Below are 25,957 nucleotides of genomic sequence, written 5' to 3'. Positions count from 1 at the left end.
GCCCTTTATATGGAAAAATAAAAAAGTTAAATAAAATCAAACAAATATAATTTGGGTATCCTTGCGACCGTACGGACCCACAGAATAAATATAAGGTGCAATGTTTAGCAAAAACTGCACTGAGTAGAAATGGAAGCCACTAAAACTTACAAAATAGTTTTTTTTCCAATTTTGGCCCACAAATACATTTTTTCTGGTTTCGCCGTAGATTTTGTAGTAAAATTATTAACGGTATTACAAAGTAAAATTGTTGGCGCAATAAACAACCCCTCATATGGATTTTTAGGTGGAAAATGGAAAGTGTTATGATTTTTAGAAGGTGAGGAGGAAAAAAACAAAAGTGCAAACATGCTAAATTGTTAAAGAGGGAAGGGAGTTAGTCATTGGATTTCAGCGCCGGTACGGGAGCGCACAGTTTTCCCCTCCCCCAGCCGGCAGCCATAGGCTGAAAACCTTGCGAGAAAGCAGCCTTCGTTATTTGTACCTGTCACCAAATAAAACTTTTAATATAGTGCTCCTTGTGTAAGCAGACACTTTCCAACTCACTTGCTTTTAAAATTATCAACATAAATGTTTAAAATGTAATATAAAAAATGGCCAATAGGTGGCTCTGTTCTGTTCCCTGCCACAATTAATACAGCGAGTTTGGTCTCCTCCCGGTCTGGCAGGAGTCCGAACTCATGAAGTGCTCCTCTGCACGGAGCTTAATTGACAGCTGCACTGAATGTGAAAGCTCCAGATTCTCACAGAAAGCTGCACAGACTGACAGCTGAAGGAGACCTCACTTAAATCTGCACAGGCTAAAACATGCACAGAGCTTGAGGTCTTCTATTCATTACAATGCTGCAACAATGTGAGGGCAGAAGTGGTCCCCCAGCAGGCTTCAGTTATGTCATGCCTGCTGGGAAACACCCACTTTCTCATGCTGGGAAATTGCACTATGAGCAAGAAGAAAGGTAAGATACACAGCTTTTTAAAGCTCTGAAATGGTTTTTAAGGGCAGAAGGGGTGTTTGGAGTAGTTAGTAAACATAGCCTGAGGTAGTCGAGAACAGTTTTTGTGACAGGTACTTTTAAAATCTTCACTTTTTCTATTTTTAATGACTTTATGGGGCCCTAGAACCAATTACCAGGTTTCTATAGTGCAATATACAGTAATCCGGCGCTTGCTATAGTAAATTATATAGGTGGGGGAGCAAAAAAAAAATTATATATATATATATATATATATATATATATAAAGCGCCGGATTACTGTATATTGCATTTATTTATTAGTGTTACACTAATTTATCACAGAGTGGTTTTTAGGGACCCACCCGTAATCCTGGGCAGCTGCTAATATCCACACAGTAGCGCTTGTGTACAGATTAGGTTTCTATAGTGTTAGTCTCAACATACAATTGTTCTAGAACCAATAATATGTAACTTGAGGGATCACTGTAATAGCAATGCTTTTAAAGGACTGTGTTCATTAGTTACACCATGAAACTTGAACCATGCAAGTAAGCATTGTGTTGCTCTACTGCTGTGGAAAATTCCCTTTGCATTTAGTTGTATTACTATATACACAATGGCCCTGACTTACTAAGAATGGAGTGTAGTTTTTTTGTGGATTTAAATTCCCTACAATTTTTTTTCCACGGTATTTACTAAGGTTTTCCTTAATTTCCGTACATTTCCTATATGCCCCTTTTCAGCAGCCACGCCCCTTTCACCGACAACCACGCCCCTTTTTTGGATTTTCTCAGTAAAATGTAGAGTTAGTCAGGTTTTTTACAATTCTGGAACACACATTATTTCTGGTGCAATGCACCAGAATCTGGCGCACAACCCGACAAAGCAAGTCTGGTTTACAATAGTAAATCAGGGCCAATATTGCATATCTCTGATGTAGTAGAGGTGAGAAATTGGCACATATTTTTATAGATGCCATTTTTTATGTCAGTCTATGGCTATATTCACTTGCTGGAAAGATGTCTGCCACTGATTTGCCCCTATTCAATGGTGTTTTTCTGCCAGTGGCAGAATAAGTGCCTTTTTTTTTCTAACCCCCTGAAATAAATAGGAAGTGGGTTGTTGGCAGATTTCAGCCCAGAATCAATGTAAAAATTCCACTGTGTGAACATAAATAACACTAAGCTCTGTTTATATCACTAAACCTTCTGTATTATGTCTGGGGCACTTTGTAATGACATCACTCATTTTACCATAAAATGTACAGTGAACCCAAATTTTTTTTATTTGTGTGAGAAAATTAAATGAAAACTGCAATCTAGTAAATTTTGGAAGGCTTCGTTTTCACGCTGTACAACTTACTGTAAAAATGAAATTTTCACGCCCCCTCCCATAGACATGAATGGAGGGGGCATGGTGTGATGTGAATGGAAGGGGCACAGTGAAATTGCAGCTTGCAGGACACGAGGAGGATCCTTACCTGCCTCCTTCGTGTCTGATCGCCGAATGACTGCTCCGTGCTTGAGATCCAGGCAGGAGCAGTCGAGCGGTGATAACACTGATCAATGCCAAGTTAATGCATGGCAGTGATCAGTGTAGGAAATCAGTGTGTGCAATGTTATAGCCCCCTATGGGGGCTATAAACATTGCAAAGAAAATTGAAAATAAAGTGTTAATAAATGTGATTTAACCCCTTCCCTAATAAAAGTCAGAATCACCCCCCTTTTCCCATTAAAAAAAAAAAAAAACTATGTAAATAAATATAAACATATGTGGTATCGCCGTGTGCGTAAATGTCCAAACTATAAAAATAATTTGTTAATTAAACCGCACGGTCAATGGCGTACACGTAAAAAAAAATCCAAAATAGCGTATTTTTGGTCACTTTTTATACCAAATCATTTATTTTTATTTTTATAAAAAGCGATCAAAAAGTCAGATCAAAACAAAAATGGCACTGATAACTTCAGATTACGGCGCAAAAAATGAGCCCTCATACATCCCCATATGCGGAAAAATAAAGTTACAGGGGTCAGAAACAGACATTTTTAAACGTATACATTTTCCTGCATGTAGTTATGATTTTTTCCAGAAATATGACAAAATCAAACCTATACAAGTAGGGTATCATTTTAATTGTATGGACCTACAGAATAATGATAAGGTGTCATTTTTACCGAAAAATGCACTGTGTAGAAACGGAAGCCCCCAAAAGTTACAAAATAGTTTTTTTCTTCAATTTTGGCGCACAGTGATTTTTTTTTTCAATTTCGCAGAGGATTTTTGGGTAAAATGACTAATGTCACTGCAAAGTAGAATTGGTGGTGGAAAAAATAAGCCATAATATGGATTTTTAGGTGGAAAATATTATAATTTTTAAAAGGTAAGGAGGAAAGAACTAAAATGCAAAAACTGAAAAACGCTGAGTCCTTAAGGGGTTTAAGGGAAACTCCAGTACTGTAAGGCAGTGTTTCCCAACCCAGTCCTCTAGGCACACCAACAGTCCAGGATTTGAATTTTTCCCTGTTCTATTCCAATGGAGTAACTGAAAAAACCCGGAATGTTGGTGTGCCTTGAGGACTGGGTTGGGAAACGCTGCTGTAAGGTATAGTAATACTAGTGTATCTGTGTGGGGTGAAGTATTGGTGCTCTTACTGCAGAGATGTATTGGCGATTGATGAATCTAGATTTTTCTGCAACTGGTGAGGTGATACTGGAGCTGTTCCTCCTTTCTGGAAAGGTGTACTGTGCTGAGGCATCACATGGAGATCCAGCATCTTCAGACATATTGTCCTGGGGAATATTGGAGACACATCCACTGTCTGAGCCACTGGATCCACCACCAGACATACAGTGAGAGGACTCTGAGCTCTCTGTGGCTGCAAGTAAAACACAAGATGGTTTATACACTGAACCGTAAAAACAAAACAGTAAAAGGCAGATAAGTCTGACATACTCATAGATGGCTGGCTGTAGCTTGTCTCATTCTCCAGTTCATCTTCCTCTAAGCAACTGCTGGTCTCAAAGGATCTGTTAGAGGACAGTACTCCAGGCAGAAGTGTCTGGTTGACATACATGTGTAAGTTAAGAGGTCCCAGCAATGAAGCAGAAGAAGGGCCACAGGCTGAAGGTACAGAGCTGCATGTTATTGGAGCCTGAGTTCTCTTGTAAGGATCAGAATGGTCAAATAAGGACACTGCAATTGAGGCCCTGGTCCTTGCTCCTGAACAAAAACCACAAAATATTAGCTAAACAGTATAATCCATTCAGTGCAATTAAATGTCAGAAGTTGTCAGAGTTGTAATTCCATACCTCTCCCTTTCATGATATAATCTATAGCACGGTTATTTATTGCTGCATCACTTGGCTTGATGTCCAAAAATGGCTTGTTACCCACACCCATAGAAACCATTTCCTGCATGCGGATCTCTGTAAGAATGAAAACTCCATCATGAAAGGTAAGAGGTTAAAAAAAAAAATCTAATAAGGGGCTGCAGTAAAACCATTTCCCCCCTCAATGCTTGTTGCATTAGGAAAGTATTTAACCACATAAATATCGCAGAAAGAAAACAGTGCCTCAAGCGCCATAGGCCCTGGCCTGGTCTTTAGGGCTGACAGTGGACACAGAATAGTTTTTCTTTTTGAGTTGGCATTATTAAAGGGGTACTCTGGCGCTTAGACATCTTATCCACTATCCAAAGGATAGGGGATAAGATGCCTGATCGCGGGGGTCCTGCCGCTGGGGACCCCCGTGATCTTGCACACTGCACCCCGTTAAAATCAGTTCCCGGAGCGTTGTGACGTCACGCTCCGCCCCCCTCAATGCAAGCCTATGGGAGGGGGCGTGACTAGGGTGACCACGTGTCCCGGATCGCCCGGGACAGTCCCGCATTTGGAGAGTCTGTCCCGGTCAACCTCATTCCGGGACAATGCAGTGTCCCGGAATGATGTGAGCCGCCGACCACTGCTGTGCTGTGAGTCACAGCACAGCAGCGGACGGCCTGAGATTGTTGCCCCTCCTCCTGTACTTAGTGTACTATAGTAGCCTGCTCCCCCCTCCCCTTTCTCACACCCATCACCTTTCTATTACAAACCGCGGCTGCTCCATTCCTGCAGTCAGTGAGAGCCAATCACGGCAGGCCAGCGCGATGACATCACATCATCGCGCCGGCGCCCGGAGATCACATCCCCGCGGCTCTCACTTACTGCAGGAATCGAGCAGCCGCAGCGTGTGAGAAAGGTGACGGGCGTGAGAAAGGGGAGGGGGGGGGAGCAAATTATAAGTGAGAGGGGCAAAATATAAGTGAGAGCCACATGTCAGGGGGGCATTATATGTGGGGGCACATGACAGGACCCCCCACTGTCATGTGCCCCTCATATATAATACCCCATGTCCTGTGCCCCTCACATATAATGCCCCCTGTCCTGACCCCTCAGGGGGCATTATATGTGAGGGGCAAAGGACAGGGGGCATTATAAGTCAGGGACAAATGTCAGGGGGGGCTGTCCTGTGCCTCCACATATAATGCCCAATGCCAGTCTCAAGTATAAGTTTGACGAAATGCACTTGTTAAAGTAAGTGTCCCTGAATGGCAGTTAGGAAATGTGGTCACCCTAGGCGTGACTGATGCAAAGGACAAAAGAAAAAAAGAAGACCAGCTCTCAACTGGGGGCACCATCAATTCATAAGTGCAAATACATGTTTCCCCCCTCCAAGATGGTTTTATTCATGAATATTCATCCAGTATATTGTGCCATAAATTCAGGCATTGACAAAGTATATTGTATAAAAGATCCCCAAATCCTTAATATGGGGAAAATAACTAAGAGCTCATAAATTACATTCATATGAAAAGCCCATATCCGATGTGTTTTGGAGGTCTCTGATTCATCCTCATTCCTCTTGCAAGCTCACACTACAAATAATAACAGATTATCACTGATCTCACAGGCTACTGTAGCTGGCACATCACAGGGTATCTGATGGATGACAGGGAGAGCCACTGTAGATATGGTGGTCACATGGTGGGGCACCGATCCTGACAGCTTGCATTATTATTGAGCAGGTACTCTGCTGGCACCCTTATTCAGTATGCATACTGTCTATACAATTCATGGAGGGCACTCTTCTAGTACTACTTAGGCAGTTTTAAATGGGTGCTGTGCTGGAACTATAAAGGAAACCTGGTGGGTAATAAGATTAAAATAATCTGCTGACACTTATAATGGTTTGCATTCTGAAAACTATTCTCATTCATTGCTGGCTGTCCACCCTCTTTTGGATGGTTAGGGCACTACTCAGTAAACAAGGAGCTCACTGGTTAGTACAGGAACCTGTCACTGCAACAGGCTATGTCTGTGTCACAGGGGCTGTTCAACAAATGGGAACTTTGGGGAACCAATAATGTATATGCATAAAAATGTGTTGTCCAATGCAGACAACTCCTCTAGTTGTTTATTCTAATTCCATGTGCACCTTTTGCTGGAAAGCTAGTCACTGTACCTTTATTCCTGTTTGCTTGCTGCCACAGGATTTTGGCAATGTCGGATGTCCATGCCTGTTTGATTTCAGCGTTACTCGCTTGAAGAATGTGCGTGTCATTGGATTTCCGTCTCCTGAACCAAATTTCAAAGCGCAAACCGCTATCTCCAGAGTTTTCAGTCAAACCAATGTCTGCTGTCTACAAACCGAGGAAAAAGGTAGAAGTGTTAAAGCCTGGAAAAAACTGGGCAAGTTGAAATATTGCAGGCAATCAGTTAAAACATAAAACAAGTATCACTTTCATCTCCTGTTAGTTACATCTGCCAACATTTATCATTTACTTTAGGTTTGGGTCTTTTTTGCACCTTTTGGTTTACACATTTCTGCAGATTTTGAGTTGCAATTCACAGATTTTGGCAATACACATGATATGGAAGGGTTTTATGTACTGTGCCTTTTTGTGAAAAGGCGCAAAACCACTGAAAAGTCTCTAAAGTACACCAGCCCAGACTTAGCTTTTTGGTGAAGATGTGATGAGTAAAATTTCAGATAATGTGACCTGCACAAAATTTATGAAATGCCCTGCGAACCATTTAATACATTTGTTGCTCCTACACATTATCAGCACACAAAAAAGGTGTAGAAAAATGCTTCACTTACACCTACAATGATGAATGCTTCACTTACACCTACAATGATGAATGCTTCACTTACACCTACAAAGATAAATGCCCCCATCAAGCTCATTGTTTCATCCTCCTAAAACCGATTTACTTACTTTAAATGACCGCTTGTAAATGTAGACATCTAACCCTCCCTCGATCCTCTTGGGTTTGCTAAATAAGATGAGATCCTCAAACAGGAAGACATGTCTTTGACACTTCTTTCGGCCCAGCCACACCGTGAACTCGTCTTGTCTCACCAGCTGTCCTTGCTCCTTTAAATTCACCTGATAGCACAATACATGGAAGGCACAATTATGATGCCTGGCCAAGTAATATATAATAACACAGAATCCTGACAGTAAGGAAAGCAATAATAACTCACATCACAGTCCCGTATGGCATCCATTGCCAGAAGATCGTTGCCATGACGCAGCTGGAACCTCACCATTTCCTCAGCTGCTCGCAGGTAAGCCAACTCCTGCTCCTGTGCCTCCCCACACTCTTTAATCAGGTCTTTAAGGAGAAGCGCATACTTGCTCATTCTCTGAATAGGTTTCAGTAGGTACGATGCCAGGTCCATCTTGTCTCCCAGCTGTCGTTGCTTGTTCTGATACAGAGCCACAGACACTTAACATCTCACATTCAGCTTCTCTCTATACACGTGTTCAGCAAAATATCCACACATTTACTCCAACTTTCTTACCTTAAAAAATATGTTCCCATGACTAGCAAGTAGTAAGTCTGATCTTGGCTTATTCTTGCTATACAGAGCATACATCCCAAACTGGTCTTTCTAGGGGAAAAGGGGGGATATGTCACAAACATGATTTTTCGGCATTTTAAAAAAATGGATTGAATCATTTTTATAGTGTCTTAAAAGGTGTTTTTCATTTAGTAGCTTTAGTTTTCAAACAATTTTTTATTACAGTTTGTAGAAAGAGGAATTGGCAAATGAAAAACAAATGACTATAGGATAATTGGGAACCTCCTATTGTCAAGTATTTAACATTAACATCATTTAACCCCTTAAGGACCAAGCCCATTTTCACCTTAAGGACCAGTGCGATTTTTGCAAATCTGACTACTTAAGCATTAATAACTCTGGAATGCTTGTACTTTTTATTCTGATTCAGAGATTTTTTTTTGTGACATATTCAACTTTATGTCAGTGGTAAATTTTTATCGCTACTTGCATAATTTCTTGGTGAAAAATGCCAAAAAAAATTTAAATTTTTCAAAATTTTGCATTTTTTTTCCTTTGAAACTCTCTTCTTATAAGGAAAATGGACATCCCATTTAAATTATATATTGATTCACATATACAATATGTCTACTTTATGTTGGCATCATAAAGTTGACATGTTTTTACTTTTGGAAGACACCGGAGGACAACATTTTCAAAATCAGAATTTTTCAGGGACCAGTTCAGTTTTGAACTGGATTTAAAGGTCATTCATATTAGAATTACCCCATAAATTACCCCAGTTTAAAAAAGGCACCCCTCAAAGTATTCAAAATGACATTCAGAAAGTGTGTTAACCCTTTAGGTGTTTCACAGGAATAGCAGCAAAGTGAAGGAGAAAATTCAAAATCTACAATTTTTACACTCACATGTTCTTGTAGACCCAGTTATTGAAATTTTTTCAAGGGGTAAAAGCCCCCCAAAATTTGTAACCCAATTTCTCTTAAGTAAGGAAATACCTCATATGTGTATGTAAAGTGTTCGCCGGGCGCAGCAGAGGGCTCAGTAGGGAAGGAGCGACAATGGGATTTTGGAGAGTGAGTTTTTCTGAAATGGTTTTTGGGGGGCATGTCACATTTTAGGAAGCCCCTGTGGTGCCAGAACAGCAAAAAGAAAACAACATGGCATACTATTTTGGAAACTACATGCATCAAGAAACGTAACAAGTGGTACTAGGAGAAAATGCCCCCCAAAATTTGTAACCCCATCTCTTCTGAGTATGGAAATACCCCATGTGTGGACGTCAAGTGCACTGCAGGCGCACTACAATGCTCAGAAGAGAAGAAGTCACATTGGAAACTACATCCCTCAAGGAAAGTAACAAGGGGTACAGTGAGCCTTAAAACCCCACAGGTGTTGGACAAATTTCTGCTAAAGTTGGACGTGAAAATGAAAAATTTGATTTTTTTCACTAAAATGCTGGTGTTACCCCAAATTTTTCATTTTCCCAAGGAGTAATGGGAGAAAAAGCCTCCAAAAATTTGTTACCCCATTAGTACGGAAATACCCCATATGTGGATATAAAGTTCTCTGCGGGCAAACTACAATGCTCAGAAGGAGCGCCATCAAGCTTTTGGAGAGAGAATTTGGTTGTAATAGAAGTCGGGGGCCATATGCATTTACAAAGCCGCCCATGGTGCCAGAACAGTGGACCCCTCCCCCCCCCCCCATATGTGACCCCATTTTGGAAACTACACCCCTCACAGAATGTAATGAGGGGTGCAGTGAACATTTACACCCCACTGGCATTTGACAGTTCTTTGGAACATTGGGCTGTGCAAATGAAAAATAAAATTTTTCATTTCCCAGACCACTGTTCCAAATATCTGTCAGACACCTGTGGGGTGTAAATGCTCACTGTACGTATTACATGACGTGAGGGGTGTAGTTTCCAAAATGGGGTCACATGTGGGAGGGACCCACTGTTCTGGCACTATGGGGGCTTTGTAAACACACACATGGCCTTCAATTTCGGACACATTCTCTCTCCAAAAGCAAAATGGTGCTCCTTCTCTCCTGAGCATTGTAGTTCGCCTGCAGAGCACTTTACATCCACATATGGGGTATGTTCTTACTCAGAAGAAATGGGGTTACAAATTTTGGGGGGCTTATTTTTCCTATTTTCCCTTGTGAAAATGAAAAATGTAGGGTAACACCAGCATTTTAGTGAAAAAACTTTTTTTTTTTCATTTTCACATCCAACGAAAATTGGTCAAACACCTGTGGGGTGTTAAGGCTCACTATACCCCTAGTTACATTCCGTGAAGGGTTTATTTATCAAAATTGGGGTCACATGTGCAAATCACCAATTTAGACCTCAAATGTACATTGTGCATTCTCCTGAGCCATGTTGTGCGCCCGCAGATCACTTTACACCCACATATGGGGGTCTTTTTTTCCTTTTACCGCTTGCGAAAATTGAAAGTATGGGGCAACACCAGCATGTTAGTGTGAAAAATAAAAAAAAATTACAGTAACATGCTGGTGTAGACCCCAACTTTACCTTTTCATAAGGGGTAAAAGGAGAAAAAGCCCCCCAAGATTAGTAACGCAATTTCTCCCGAGTACGGAAATACCCCATATGTGGCACTAAACTGTTGCCTTGAAGTGCTCCAAAGCGAGAGAGCGCCACGCACAATTGAGGACTAAATTGGGGATTTGCATCCGCCACCAAAATACCCTACTGCAGTGTTTCCCAAACAGGGTGTTTCCAGCTGTCGCAAAAATCCCAGCATGCCTTGACAGTCAATGGCTGTCCGGCAATACTGGGAGTTGTTGTTTTTAAACAACTGGAAGCTCCGTTTTGGAAACAGTGCCGTAAAAGACATTTTTTATTTACTGTACAGTAACATGAGGAGGTAGACCTCCAGCTGTTGCAAAACTACAACTCCCAGCATGCACTGACAGACCATACATGCTTGTAGTTGTAGTTATGCAACAGCTGGAGGCACATTGGTTCAAAACACAGAGTTTGTTACTTAACTCAATGTTTCGCAACCAGTGTTCTTCCAGCTGTTGCAAAACTAGAACTCCCAGCATGTACAGTCTCAGTGCATTCTGGGAGTTGTATTGTTGCAAAAGCTGGAGGCACACTGGTTGTGAAACACTGAGTTAGGACACAAACTCTGTTTCACAACCAATGTGTCTCCAGCTGTTGCAAAACTGCAACACTCATCATGCATTGACAGTTCAAGGTCTTGTTGAGTTGTAGCTTTACAACAGCTGGAGGCACATTGCTACAACTCCCAGCATGCCCTTCGGCTGTCCGTGCATGCTGGGAGTTGTAGTTATGCAACAGCTGGATGCACACTTTTTCATAGAAGGAGACCAAACTCAGGAAGTGCGTTCTGGCCATAGGCAGTGAATAGCACTCTGTCTGTGAATTAAACAGGGAGAGCGAGTGCTATTCACTGCCTATGGCCTGACCGCACTTCCTGAGTTTGGTCTCCTGCCAGTCAAGCAGGAGGCGAAAGTCTGGGCTTTTGAGCAGATGGAATGTGGTCTGGACCAGAAGGAAACTCCTAGTGGCCAGAGTTATAAGGCCATGAAAGTGACATTTAAAGACATTTTCTTTACAGGGAGTAAATTGCAAATCTTATTTATTTTACCTGCTGTATCATATGCAAAAATAGAATTTTACTGACAGTGGAAATTAAAGTTTTTTTGAGAATCGGTAAGGATAGTAGTCAATTTATTGTTGGCCATTATACAATTCAACTTGGATCTGACTAGAGGTAAAGAAGTGGTTGAATAGATTTCCAGCTTGTGGCAATGGCAATCTTGGCAGACAGGAAGATATGATAGATAAGCTTCCAATCCCCTCTAGACGCTTCCGGTATCAGGCCATTCAATAGTGCTGGGTCTGGTCATATCCGAAAGTTAACCCAAGTTAAAATATATATATATATATATATAAAATAAGTGATATGTGTGAATCCAAAACAGTCACACATGGAGACATTCCCACCATATGTGAGGCATGGTGCCTCTATTCTTGCATCTACAAAATAGGGAAGAGGCTGAGGGAAACGTCCTTGGTAGGGACCAAGTACCATCTAAGTAAAACCTTCCAGCCTGCTTCTTTCAAATTAACAATAATTGCAAGTTTAGAGGAAGTAATCGTCACTTGGGCCCTTTCCTGCAGCAAACTATATAAGTTGGGGAGTGAAATAAGAGGGGAAGAGAAAGTCAAAAGGAGGTAATCTGCAAAGTGGGCCACCTTACGTTCTCCGTTTATGTGAATAACCCTAATAATCAACCTATAACTTTCAAATTTTTCCGTATACGGGGAGATATGAGGGCTCATTTTTTGCGCCATGATCTGTAGTCTTTATCGGTACCACGTTTGCTAAGGTTTTACTTTTTATTAATTTTTTGGAATAAAATGTGAAAAAAAAGCATCAATTTTGGACTTTTTAATTTTTTTTTATGTTTTCGCCGTTCACCGTACGGGATAATTAACAATATATTTTTATAGTTCAGACTTTTACGCACACGGCGATACCAAATATGTGTATTAATTATTTTGTTTATGCTTTTTGGGGGGTAAAATGAGAAAAACTGAGGTTTGACCTTTTTATTGAGGGAGGGGGGTTTTCAAATTTTTTAACTTGTTTTTTTAATGTTTTTTTTTACACTTTAACCCCTTAAGGACTCAGCCCATTTTGGCCTTAAGGACTCAGACAATTACATTTTTACGTTTTCATTTTTCCTCCTCGCCTTCTAAAAATCATAACTCTTTTATATTTTCATCCACAGACTAGTATGAGGGCTTGTTTTTTGCGCGACCAGTTGTCCTTTGTAATGACATAACTCATTATATCATAAAATGTATGGTGCAACCAAAAAAATATTATTTGTGTGGGGAAAATAAAAATAAAAACGCAATTTTGCTAATTTTGGAAGGTTTCGTTTTCACGCCTTACAATTTATGGTAAAAATGACGTGTGTTCTTTATTCTGAGGGTCAATACGATTAAAATTATACCCATTATTACATACTTTTCTATTATTGTTGTGCTTAAAAAAAATTACAAACTTTTTATCCAAATTAGTACGTTTATAATCCCTTTATTTTGATGACCTCTAACTTTTTTATTTTTACTTATAAGCGGCGGTATGAGGGCTAATTTTTTGCGCCATGATCTGTACTTTTTTTTTATACCACATTTGCATATAAAAAACTTTTAATACATTTTTTATAATTTTTTTTAAATAAAATGTATTAAAAAAGTAGCAATTTTGGACTTTTTTTTTTTTTTACGTTCACGCCGTTCACCGTATGGGATCATTAACATTTTATTTTAATAGTTCGGACATTTACGCACGCGGCGATACCAAATATGTCTTTAAAATTTATTTTTTTACGCTTTTTGGGGGTAAAATAGGAAAAAACGGACGTTTTACTTTTTTATTGGGGAAGGGGATTTTTCACTTTTTTTTTACTTTTAAATTTTTTTTTACACTTGAATAGTCTATTCATAGCAATACCATGATTGCTAATACTGATCTGTTCTATGTATAGGACATAGGATCTCAGACCAGAGCAGGAGACGCCGGAAGGTGAGGGGACCTCCGTGCGGCGTTCTGAATGATCGGATCCCCGCAGCAGCGCTTCGTTCATTTAAATCGCACACTGCCGCAGATGCCAGGATCTGTATTGATCCCGGCACCTGAGGGGTTAATGGCGGACGCCCACGAGATCGGGGGCGTCGGCCATTGCCGGCGGGTCCCTGGCTGCGATCAGCAGCCGGGATCAGCCGCGCATGACCGGTGCTCGCGTGTCATGGTGCATTAAGTACCACGGCACCATGACATACATTTACGTCCATTGTCGTTAAGGGGTTAAAGAAAATATGTTAATTCTAAATCATACTCAAAGCTCAAGTATCAAAGAACCAATGCTGAGCCACAGTGTGAACACCTCCTCCCTACCTCACCTAGCCTCGATCGATGTACAGGGCTTGGTTTTCAGCACTGAGCCATCCATGTTAATCAGACAAGGCAGGCAGGGGTGGTAAAGGGAGGAGGCAGTCATCCTATGCCTCATCACTGACACCTGCAATCTGTCAGCTCTAGATCATGCTCAGAGCTCTTTTAATTACCAAGAAATTTTCTTCATTTTTTCATCACCACCTTCTAAGGGCCATAAACTATAGTACCATAGTTACATAGGGGCAGATTTATAATATGTGTCTGGGTGCAGTCACTTCTCAACCTATTAAAACGGTGCACAGACTTTGATATATTTTGCACAAATGAACTTGTTGTAGGATGTCATTTTGCAAGGCAAGGCAAAGGTATGGTATGAATTAGCTTTTTTTTCTTTTCTTTTTTTTTAACATTTGCACATTTTTTTTGCGCCTTTTTAAAAAAGAAGCAGTTAATAAATCTCGTCCACTGCAAAGTAAAGAATAAAGCACTGCATCTCACAGTCGCTTTTGCCAAAGTTTTCTATTTTGAAATTACACAAAATTTTGGGCCAAAAACTAACTGCGCAAAAGTATAGTGTCTACTTTAAGCCAATAAAATGAAAATGAAACCTTCTTTCCTCTAAACGTAGAGGATGCCCCCTTGTCATGGTTATCAGCCTAGCATATTGCGGAAAGGCAATCTACTATGATGTGCTAGAGGCTTGCTGTGAAGGCACAAATATAAGGCAGACCAGGGGGCCTATTGACAGGCTGCAGCTAATTTGTTGCTTAACCCCTTAAGGACTCAGCCCATTTGGGAATTAACCCCTTAAGGACCAAGCTCATTTTAACCTTAAGGACCAGGCCAATTTTATTTTTGCGATTTCATTTTTTCCTCCTTGCCTTCTAAAATCCATAACTCTTTTATATTTCCATCTACAGTCCCATATAAGGGCTTGTTTTGTGCGTGACCAATTGTACTTTGTAATGAAACCTCAAATTTTACCATAAAATGTACGGCAAACCCCCCAAAAAATTTTTAAAGGGAGGAAATTTTAATGAAAACCACAATTTTGCACATTTTGGAGGGTTTTGTTTTCACACTATTCACTTTACGGTAAAAATGACATGTGTTCTTTATTCTGTGGGTCAATACGATTAAAATGATACCCATGGCTAGATACTTTTATATTTTTGTACCACTTAAAAAAAATATAAAAATATAAAACTTTTTGTACAAAATCAGTAATCTAAAATCGCCCTATTTTGACCACCTATAACTTTTTCATTTTTCCATATATAGGGCGGTATGAGGGCTCAATTTTTGCGCCATCATCTGTACTTTTTATCGATACCACATTTGCATATATAAAACTTTTAGATCATATATTTATAAAAAATTTTTTTTATAAAATGTGACAAAAAAGCAGCATTTTTGGACTTTTAAAATTTTTTTACGTTTACGCCATTCACCGTACGGGATCATTAACATTATATTTTGATAGTTCCGACATTTACGCACGCGGCGATACCAAATATGTTTATAGAAAAAAAATGTTACGCTTTTTGGGGGTAAAATGGGAAAAACCTGACAATTTTAATTTTTATTGGGGGAGGGGATTTTTCACTTTTTTTTAACTTTTTATATTGACATTTTTCAACTTTTTATTTTTTACACTTTTTATGTCCCCATAGGGGACTATCTATAGCAATAATTTGATTGCTAATACTGTTCAGTGCTATGCATAGGACATAGCACCGATCAGTATTATCAGTGATTTTCTGCTCTGGTCTGCTCGATCTCAGACCAGAGCAGAAGACCCCGGGAGACGGCCGGAGCCAGGTGAGGGGACCTCCGGCCACCATGCTGGATGATCGGATCGCCGCGGCAGCGTGGGGGCGATGCCGTGATCTGTATTGATCGCGGCATCTGAGGGGTTAATGGCGGACATCCAGCTAGCAGCTGGAACCTGCCGTGTAAGACGCGAGCACCATTCAGAGGGTCGCAGTCATACACAGGATGTAAATGTATGTCATACACAGGACGTAAATGTATGTCCTGGTGCCCGAAGTACCGCCAAACCAGGACGTACATTTACGTTTTTTGCCCCGTGATCTGTACTTTTTATTGATAACACATTTGCATATATAAAACTTTTAAGACATTTTAAATAATTTTTTATGGAATATGATGTGACAAAAAAGCAGCAATTGTGGCCTTTTTTTTTTTCTTTCTTTACGTTTGCGGCATTTACTGTACGGGATCATTAAGATTATAGTTTGATAGTTCGGACATTTACGCACGTGGCGATACCAAATATGTTCATTAATTTATTTATTTCACTCTTTGGGGATAAAATAGGAAAAAGGGACAATTTACATTTTTATTGGGGGAGGGGAGTTTTCAAATTTTTTACCTTTTTTTAATTTTTATTTTTTATTACACTTTTTATATCCCCATGGGGGACTATTTATAGCAATCACTTGATTGTATAGGGCATAGCACTGATCAGTATTATCGGCAATCTTCTTCTATGGTCTGCTCGATCTCAGACAAAAGCAGAAGACCCCAGGAGACGGACGGAGGCAGGTGAGGGGAACTCCATCTGCCATTATGGATGATCAGATCCCCGCGGCAGTGCTGCGGGCAATCTGATCATCCATTTTACTGACTGGTAGTGAGGGGGAGCCCGGCTGTCATGTAACAGCTAAATTTGCATGTTACCCAGCACATAAGACCCATGCCAGGATACTCACAGTCATGTACAGGACGTAAATGTATGTGCCGATGCGTTCTGTACCACCGCACCAGGACATACATTTACGTCCTGCATCGTTAAGGGGTTAAGCTACAAGTTTCTCCACTAATGGCACCTGGCACATAAGACCCATGCCAGGATACTCTAGCAGTGCCTTGAAAAGGCCATTGGTAGTCAATAAGGGGTTAAAATAATATCTGGCCATGACAGTTTTACCCAATAATACAAACTAAAAAACTTTGTGTTTGGTTCTAGCATAAGGGAATACAGCATTTTATCTTACATTATTGCCATTTAAGGGGGAGCTCCAATTTTAGAGGAAACTAAAGGAACATTCTGAAGTTTTGGGCAACTCTTTCCTCTGAGGAAGTGTTATCTAGAATCAGATAAACACATTGCTCAAGTTGTTTGCGGTTTTGCAACTCTGCTCCATTTACTTCAATGAAACAGAACTGCAATACCACACAGTAACTACGTACAAAAATGCTTTTTCTGCATTTTTTTTGTTTTATTTATGTTTTTGATCCTGGATAACCACTCTAAGGCTGTATTTCCACCGGGCAGTTTTTTTGGAGAACTGCCACTGCAGTTTTTAAGCCAAAGTCAGAAGAAAGAAGAAGTATAAGACTATAAGTCCTCCCTTTATATTTCCCATTCCTTTTGAATCAACTTCTGGATTTGGCTCAAGAACTGCAGTGCAAGAGCAAATGGAAACACAGCTTTACACATGTAAAGAAAGTGACGCCTCCTGACGAAGCGCACTAGCGATAAAGGTACCTTGGGGTAAGTGCAAGTGGTGCATGGCTCTGCATTGGTAACCAATTTGTTTCCTATCCTCATGTTTTTTCAACTCTTGGAGCTACTCCCTGCAGGTTATATATAGCTCTATCGTCTGCTCTTGTTGTTGTGGTTCATGTATGGATTTTTATATATACACCAATATTTATGCCTGTACTGCTTGCTATCCATCCAGTTATGTACACTGTGCTCAATCCTTATTGTTTTTAATGCTTAAGTTTTTTGTGCATTTTCATTATTTGTGTTGTTGCTGTAGTGAGTTTTCGGTGATATATTGTGTTGATTTTCAGCAACGCATTTTTTCAATATATTTTGCTTGGTGTTAAACATGTAGAGAAAGATTAGCAACTAAAGGTGTTAGAACCAGTGGACTACTTGCTTTTTATACTACTGTGGTGCCTCTATTAACAATGGTTCCACTTGTGCTGACTCCAGGGGTGTCACTTACATGTCTGAGAAAGCAGTGGCTGACTCTTAGAGGATGGTTGCAGCAGCTCTCCAGCTCCTTCAGAAAATACTGGCTGTGAAAATCCCTTAGTTTTTCCAGGTTTCCAAATATGATGCCTCTCTTTCCCCGAAGGTCCTGTGGGAGGTCTATACGATCCATTTCAGGAAAGTAGTTCTCACTGATGTACCACAGGGATCGGACATATTCTCTCTCTGTAGTGACCATTTCATCGATGATATGTCGAAGTTTACTGAAGCAGAAGATAATTATAAAGCTTGATTTTGCTTAACTTCAAGTCTAATTTTTAAATAAACCATGCTCCACAGCATATGATCAAAGGGTGCTAAACAGTATTACAGCATAACATGTTTATGGCATATCAATTGAAAGTGAAAGGGGTAGTGGACACCAGGGACATGTCCCAATATTTTTAAGAAATCCCAACATATTTACTAATGTTCCCACATAAAATGTAAAGAATTTGAGCTCTGGAATACCCAACTGCTTAGAGCATGTGTAAAAAAAAACATAGGGAAAAGCAAAATTTTGGGAAAAATTTGAAAACACAAAGGAAAAATACTAGTCAGGAAAAAAAAAAAAAACACACGCAGAAAACTACACTCCCCTCTTAGTAAATCAGGGCCAATAGGGCCATGTTTGTTGAAGGGGTTCTTTGTCCCCAAACACCTTACCCCCTATCCGAAGCTTGGAGCTTCTGTGTTTATGACGTCTCTCCATGCCCCCTCCATTTATGTATATGGGAGGGGCATGACGACTAGTGCATATCAGTCACGCTTCCTCCCATAGACATGAATGGAGGGTGCATGACGGCTGGGGTCTCCTGTCATCCAGCACGGAGCGGAGTTCGCTCCGTGCATGACTGGGGTGCTATGCCAGAGATCGTGGGGGGTCCCAGCGGCTTATCCCCTTTCCTTTGAATAAGGGATAAGAGGTTTAGAGGCGGAGTGCCCTTTAACTAATGCCACTTCTTCAATCTTGGAAGCAGTGGTCTTCAACTTATGGCTCCCCAGCTGTTTCAATACTTTAACTACCAGCATGTCTTGACAGCCTGAGGTAGGGAATCCTACTTCACCGATTGGAAAGCAACAGGTTGGTACAATAGGTGGTACAGAATCCCGACATAACTGTTCTATGCTATGAGTGCTATGAATATGTATACATTAATTTACAGTTCATAATCACATGCAACTAGAATAAATAAGAAGAATATATATTAATCTGTAGAATTAATTTTTCACCTACCTGCTACGGCATCTTCCTTCTGCTGAGGAGACACTACTTCTCCTATCGCTCAGCATTCGTTCTGCTGACCAGTCCATAGACAGTGGTAGTCTGGGGCTGCATGGATGCTCTGCTAGCTCTGTGCTGCTCACTTCCAGTCCTTTAATGAAAACACCAGTGTTTCCTCTTCTGGCAGGCTCACTGAGTCTCCGCTGACAACCATGGCTGATTACATCAGTACCAGGAAGGTCAAAACTCTGAGCCTTTCTTAGCAATCTTCTTCCCATTGGGCGGGATGGTGTAGGGGTTGAGCACCCAGAAGGTACCTGGTGAATCATTTCGAGTTGAAGGTCCTCCCCGGGAGAACTCTGAAGGGACAGTTTACGCACTCTGTACCCTGATGATGATGCAACAGAACTTGCACTGGAACCAGGTGGACTAACTCTGAAGGGTGTTGGATCTACATCAGGTCGGTGACATAGAACTCTCCCAAGTCTTCTCTCCCTGCCACAGACAGGGGACTTAAGCGGCTTATTTTGAATATACGACACATTCATGTTCTTTTCTGAATGTACATTCTGATCTCCAACCTCTGAAAGTCTTCCCCTCAGAGAATTCTGTTCTCCTGACACCATGCTTTTTGACCTTAGTGCGGCTTCAAGTTTCTTCTCAAAAACTTGCCTCACCTCGTGACACTTTGACAAGGCAAACTTCCATTGTTTTACCCCCTTCTCACTCTTCAGCTCATAGGCAAGCTCCCTCATCTCTTCAAACTTCTTCTCTTCAATCACTGGATGCTGCACTTGGTACTTCTCAAGACTCCCAAGGGCACCAAGGCAGAGCTCAGGGGAGTTACAGTCATCCAAACTGATAGCAGCAAGATGTCTCATTCCATCCAGTGCCCATTCATAAGCCTAAAGAAGCAATTACAGAAAGTCAGAAATAACATATATAACTGTAGAAACCATTGACATCAGGTCACAAAAATAAGAAACTGGAAAGGAAAAAAGGGTCTGATTGTATCAATCTCAGCTATCTTGGTCAGAGAAGCAGCTGTCCTCATGTAAAGAACACAAAAGACCTACACCTGTGAGAGGCCAATGGTCAGAAAGGTAATTGAAAATGGAAGAGATTCTAGAGAGAAAAGCAAAGGCCAATCAGATGATTGAAGAAACAAGGAGATACTTAACCCCTTAAGGACCAGGGGTTTTTCCGTTTTTGCACTTTAATTTTTTCTCCTAACCTTAAAAAAAATCATAACTCTTTAAATTTTGCACCTAAAAATCCATATGATGGCTTATTTTTTGCGCCACCAATTCTACATTGTAATGACATCAGTCATTTTACCCAAAAATCTACCACGAAACGGAAAAAAATAATAATTGTGAGACAAAATTGAAAAAAAAAAACCTTTTGGGGGCTTCTGTTTCTACGCAGTACATTTTTCGGTAAACATTACACATTCTCTTTATTCTGTAGGTCCATAGGATTAAAATGATACCCTACTTTTATAGGTTTGATTTTGTCGTACTTCTGAAAAAAATCATAACTACATGCAGGAAAATTTATACGTTTAAAATTGTCATCTTCTGACCCCTATAACTTTTTTTTTTTCCGCATATGGGTCGGTATGAGGGCTCATTTTTTGCGCCGTGATCTGAAGTTTTTAGCGGTACCATTTTTGTATTGATCGGACTTGTTGATCGCTTTTTATTCATTTTTTCATGATATAAAAAGTGACCAAAAATACACTATTTTGGACTTTGGAATTTTTTTGCGCGTACGCCATTGACTGTGCGGTTTAATTAATGATATATTTTTATAATTCCTACATTTCCACACGCAGCGATACCACATGTTTATTTTTATTTACACAGTTTTTTTTAAATGGGAAAAGGGGGGTGATACAAACTTTTATTAGGGGAGGGGTTAAATGATCTTTATTCACTTTTTTTTTTCAGTGTTATAGCTCCCATAGGGGGCTATAACACTGCACACACTGATCTTTTACATTGATCACTGGTTTCTCATAGGAAACCAGTGATCAATGATTCTGCCGCTTGACTGCTCATGCCTGGATCTCAGGCACTGAGCAGTCATTCGGCGATCGGACACCAGGAGGCAAGGTAGGAAACCCTCCTCGTGTCCCACAGCTGTTCGGGATGCCGCGATTTCACCGCGGACATCCCGAACAGCCCCCTGAGCTAACCGGCAGTGATTTACTTTCACTTTAGACGTGGCGTTCAACTTTGAATGCCGCGTCTAAAGGGTTAATAGCGCGCAGCACCGCGATCATTGCTGCGCACTATTAGCCACGGGTCCCAGCCTGTTAGAGGCCGGGCCCGACCCGCTATGACGCGGGGCAACACCGTGTCCCCGCGTTATAGAAAGGGAAAGGACTCAGGACGTACCGGTACGTCCTTGGTCCTTAAGTGGTTAAATGGGCACTGTCAGGTACAAAAACTTTTGATATGTTGTAAAGCATGCAAAACCAATAGGTTTTGCAATTGCTTTCATTAGAAAATTTTCAGTATTTCATACTGAAAAAGCCAGTCAAACAACTGCCCCTCCTGCCTGCTTGGACACATACTAGTCCTGCTGTCTCCATGCATCATCACTTATGTCATGGACACACTTCCTTGATTGACAGCTGTGAGTGCAGGGCTCATAGATGGAGGAAACATCCTCCCACTGTCAGCTTGTGTCCTGCTACTGTCAGTGAGGACAAGCTGGGAGTTGTAGTTTTGCTAATGCTAGGAGAGATGTGAGCAGACAGCATACTGAGGGAGGGGGCGGAGACCTGCACAGTGAGGCCACGCCCCTCCCTTTGAGAGGAATTCAGACTTGTGAGCTAAGTTAAAAAGTGTAACAAAAAAATAAATAAAGGTGCTAGACACATAAAAATTAGATGCACGTGGTCACGATTGGTTACTGAGCGACATATTTTAAAAAAATTTTTTTGTTAGATCTGACGGGTACGCTTTAACTTTAGCCTGGCCGCCACAGAATGGCTCCTTTTCATGATTGCAATCATCACAGGGTATTAGATGGGACTATTCCCCAGAGCAGCCACCAACACTGCAGGACCCTGACAAGTGGCTATTGTGCCAATTATAGGACAGGGCATTTGAATGCAAATATAAGGAGCTTTGATGTTCACTAATTCTTAATCTGCTCATAGAGCAGCAACCCCTCCTCTGAACTCACTGTGGTGCATATATTTCTGTATACAGTCCTCATAAGTACATGACACAAGCATACTATAAAACATAGAGTGTGAGCTTCTCTGTCAAACAGTGAACTATTATCCCTAGAGAAGCTCAAGTGATCTACATATCTGATCAGTGTCTGAAACCTCCAGGTTGGTGCCTTTTCTCTTCTTTGAGACACTGGTGCCAACCATTTGATATGTGGGGGCATCACCTACTAAGTATTCATAATGCTGCCTCCATGTGAACAAAAGAGGTTCTTATAGTGTGGGAAATCGGACCCTCCACTCCTGCAGAGTCTCACAAATAGTCATGGTCCATTATGGAATGTGGTCACCTGACTGCAGACTCCTGAAATTTATGGAGGATGAAGCTGTGCCAGGAGGAAGGAGGTACCCAGTACAATAGAGAACCCACTATGCTCAGCAGACAAAAGATTTACTGCTTGTCCTGAAATGCCCAGTCCACACAGTTTAAAGCTATGAGCACATCTACAGTGCCGCATCACAAAGCATTCTTCTACATCTACACACAAGTCAGTGACCCAGATTTATCAATATGACAGAAACCAAAACTCTCTGGTTTTGCCCATAACAACCAATCACAGCTCAGCTTTCATATCTTAACAAGCTCTGGTAAAATGAAAGCTGAGCTGTGATTGGTTGTAATGGACAAAAGCATAGAGTTTTGGTTTCAGACAGATTAATAAATCTGGACCAATGTCTGTATTATGCTGGATATTCCTGTGGTACCTTGTAATTTTGTGCTATTCCTGCACTGCTGGCCATGGTTTATCTGTTTAACACCCATACATGATGACATGCTGATGCTAACAAAATGTCACATCACGTGATCATGGCGAAATTTACTGATGTATGATGTGCTTAGTGTGGACAAAATGGTGGTAAGCCTCAACAAGTGAAATTGAGAACACCCATACACACACATATATATGAGCGCCTTGTGATCAAGTGGCAAGTCAAGAATGTGTGTCAAATACATATTAATAAAGGTTAAAATGTAATTAAAATAATTCAGAACATTCTTTCTAAGAAATTCAGTAGCGACTGCCTCACAGTGAGACCATCACCACCAGTGCACATGTATGACATCAGCCTACAGCTGTATACAGAATACACATTGTCTGCACTAACAGTCTCTGAGACATTCACTATACATTCTCTGCCCCTTCACTTCCTTCAGCAGCATCAAATTTGTACAACTGCTGAGCTTCTAATGTACCTGAATTGAAAGAGATCCCTATATAGCAGTAGAAAGACAAGAGCCAGCATTAAAAGTAACTTTATTTCATCCAAATTGCACGATAGGTAGTGGAGAGGTGTGGGATTATATAGGGCTAAAAGGAACAGGTGTGCTGGTAGCAACTAAGGGGTTAAAGGGTACTCTAGTGCTTAGACATCTTATGCCCTATCCAAAGGATAGGGGATAAGATGCCTGATCACGGGAGTCCCGCCGCTGGGGACCCCCGTGATCTTGCACGTGGCACCCCGTTTGTAATCAGTGCCCGGAGAGTGTTTGCTCTGGGTCTGATTACCGGCGACCACACGGCCGGCGGCGTGTGATGTCACGCCTCCACGTGACGTCACACTCCGCCCCTCAATGCAAGCCTACGGGAGGGGGCATGACAGCTATCACGCCCCCTCCCGTAGGCTTGCATTGAGGGGCAGAGTGTGACGTCACACGGGGGCGGAGGTGTGACATCACATGCTGCCGGCCGTGTGGTTGCCGGTAATCAGACCCAGAGCGAACACGCTCCGGCGACTGATTACAAACGGGGTGCCGCGTGCAAGATCACGGGGGGCCCCAGTGGCAGGACTCCCGCGATCAGGCATCTTATCCCCTATCCTTTGGATAGGGGATAAGATGTCTAAGCACTTTAACCCTAAAGGTTCCAAAGCCTAATCCACCTATCCACTGAAAATCACTATAGCCAGTGAGACAGTGTGCTCCATAACGGAATTGAATAATACAAGCTCAATAGTGGAAAGAAACAAAAACAAAAAAAGCATGATATAACACATAATAACTTATACATCTAATAATGCAAAATAACATCAGATCTTAGGTTGAGACCATGCGGCTGAAACATATACAGGACTAAATCCAAAAAAACTCTATTATGTAAGATTTTAATGCGGTCACCATCCCTTTCTGGTTGCTGAACTACTTCAATACCATAAAATTGAAAATCGGAAATGTTATCTGAGTGTACAGTTCTAAAATGTTTAGAAACATTGGAAGAATTGGGATATGCTGTACTGTGTACATCTCTCAAGTGTTTCTGAATCCTTTTCTTCAATGGCCTTTTTGTGCTGCCAAAGCTTTTGCAGCACATCCTATATACGACAATTTATGGCAGTTAATAAATTGATGTATAGCAAAGATTTTGGATTCAGTCACATTGATGGTAGTGGTTTTAACCTCATTTTCAGATACAACGCACCTCGCTTGACCGCATTTAGGCTGAGCCAACGAAGATAGGCTGAGCCCACTGTCATATAAGAAGCCGGCCGGCTTCTTACATGACAGTGGGCTCAGCCTATCTCTGGCCAAGGTGGAACATCGCTGCGGCCGGTGATAGGCTGACGGCTGTCCGACGTTCCCTTCTCCAGGAAGCAGGTCTGGACCGACGGGGAAGGTGAGTTAAAGTTTATTTTGTTTATCCTTTGCAGCCCGGTCATAGGGATAAAGCGTACAGTATAGAGTGTCAGCGCCAGCGGCCCACAACAAACAGGAGGACGATGAGGGCAGCGCTTGCGGGTGATATGTGAGTATTTACCCCGATGGGGACAGCGCAGCGCTGGGATGATAATTTGGGGGGGGGGGGGGCAGAACAGCACTCGTGGGTCACTTATGATTAGTTCCCCGATGTGGGGACAGTGCAACGCTGGGCTGGTAATTCATTCATTCCCGAGGGGGAGGGGCCAAACCGGTATTGCGGTATGGGGAAAAATTTATATCATGCAGGACAAAAATTTCGGTGTTCAGTATGAACCGGTATACCGCTCAGCCCTAAGTCAAACCACAACAATCTTCTTCGCTGCCTTCCCCATTTATAAGCCCACTTTTGTCAATACATACAGTTTAGAATTTAATAAGATTAAAAATATCATAGCAAAGTTTTTGTCCGTACTACAACAGGATCCTGTATTAAATAAATACTTACAATCGGGTATCAATTTCTCAAGTAGACGGGTCCAGAATCTAGCTAATCTGTTTCTCCTAGTGGCCTTCCATCCTTGCGCAGTTCCAATGCCCATTCTTCGTGGTTTTCTATGAGAGGATTTTTTAAATGCGTTCAAGCAAGGTGCATTGTATGTGAACACGCGGTTAAAACCACCCCCATCAATGTGACTGAATCCAGCAATTCATTAATTGCCAGTCTACATACGTCGTATATAGGATATGCTGCAAAAACTGCAATATCTCTTACATCGGCAGCACAAAAAGGCCATTGAAGAAAAGGATTCAGGAACACTTGAGAGATGTACACAGTACAGCATATCCCAATTCTTCCAATGTTTCGAAACATTTTAGAACTGTACACTCAGATGACATTACCGATTTTCAATTTTATGGTATTGAAGTAGTTCAGACACCAGAAAGGGATGGTGACCACATTAAAATCTTACATAATAGAGAAGTGTTTTGGATTTACTCCCTGCATATGTTTCAGTCGCATGGTGTCAACCTAAGATCTGTTGTTGTTTTGCATTATTAGATGT

General features: G+C 41.2%; 1 protein-coding gene across 2 annotated transcripts in view; it reads right to left on the bottom strand.

Moving 5' to 3' along the window:
- Window positions 1–25,957, bottom strand: part of LOC130276362 (puratrophin-1-like) — a 103,662-nt gene that overhangs the window by 4,776 nt on the left and 72,929 nt on the right. For both annotated transcript variants that reach the window (XM_056525617.1, XM_056525618.1), the window contains exons 14-22: window positions 19,024–19,916; window positions 17,761–18,010; window positions 7,806–7,895; window positions 7,485–7,709; window positions 7,216–7,386; window positions 6,459–6,636; window positions 4,268–4,384; window positions 3,912–4,178; window positions 3,611–3,834 (exon numbers count right to left, since the gene is read on the bottom strand). In XM_056525617.1, the coding sequence (XP_056381592.1) occupies window positions 3,611–3,834; window positions 3,912–4,178; window positions 4,268–4,384; window positions 6,459–6,636; window positions 7,216–7,386; window positions 7,485–7,709; window positions 7,806–7,895; window positions 17,761–18,010; window positions 19,024–19,916 (2,415 nt within the window). The remainder of the gene's footprint in view (window positions 1–3,610; window positions 3,835–3,911; window positions 4,179–4,267; window positions 4,385–6,458; window positions 6,637–7,215; window positions 7,387–7,484; window positions 7,710–7,805; window positions 7,896–17,760; window positions 18,011–19,023; window positions 19,917–25,957) is intronic.

Source organism: Hyla sarda, chromosome 6 (assembly GCF_029499605.1).
Source record: "Hyla sarda isolate aHylSar1 chromosome 6, aHylSar1.hap1, whole genome shotgun sequence".
Taxonomy (NCBI): Eukaryota; Metazoa; Chordata; class Amphibia; order Anura; family Hylidae; genus Hyla; species Hyla sarda.
The sequence above is the reverse complement of the archived record's forward strand: the minus strand, read 5'-3'. Positions and strand labels throughout refer to the sequence as shown.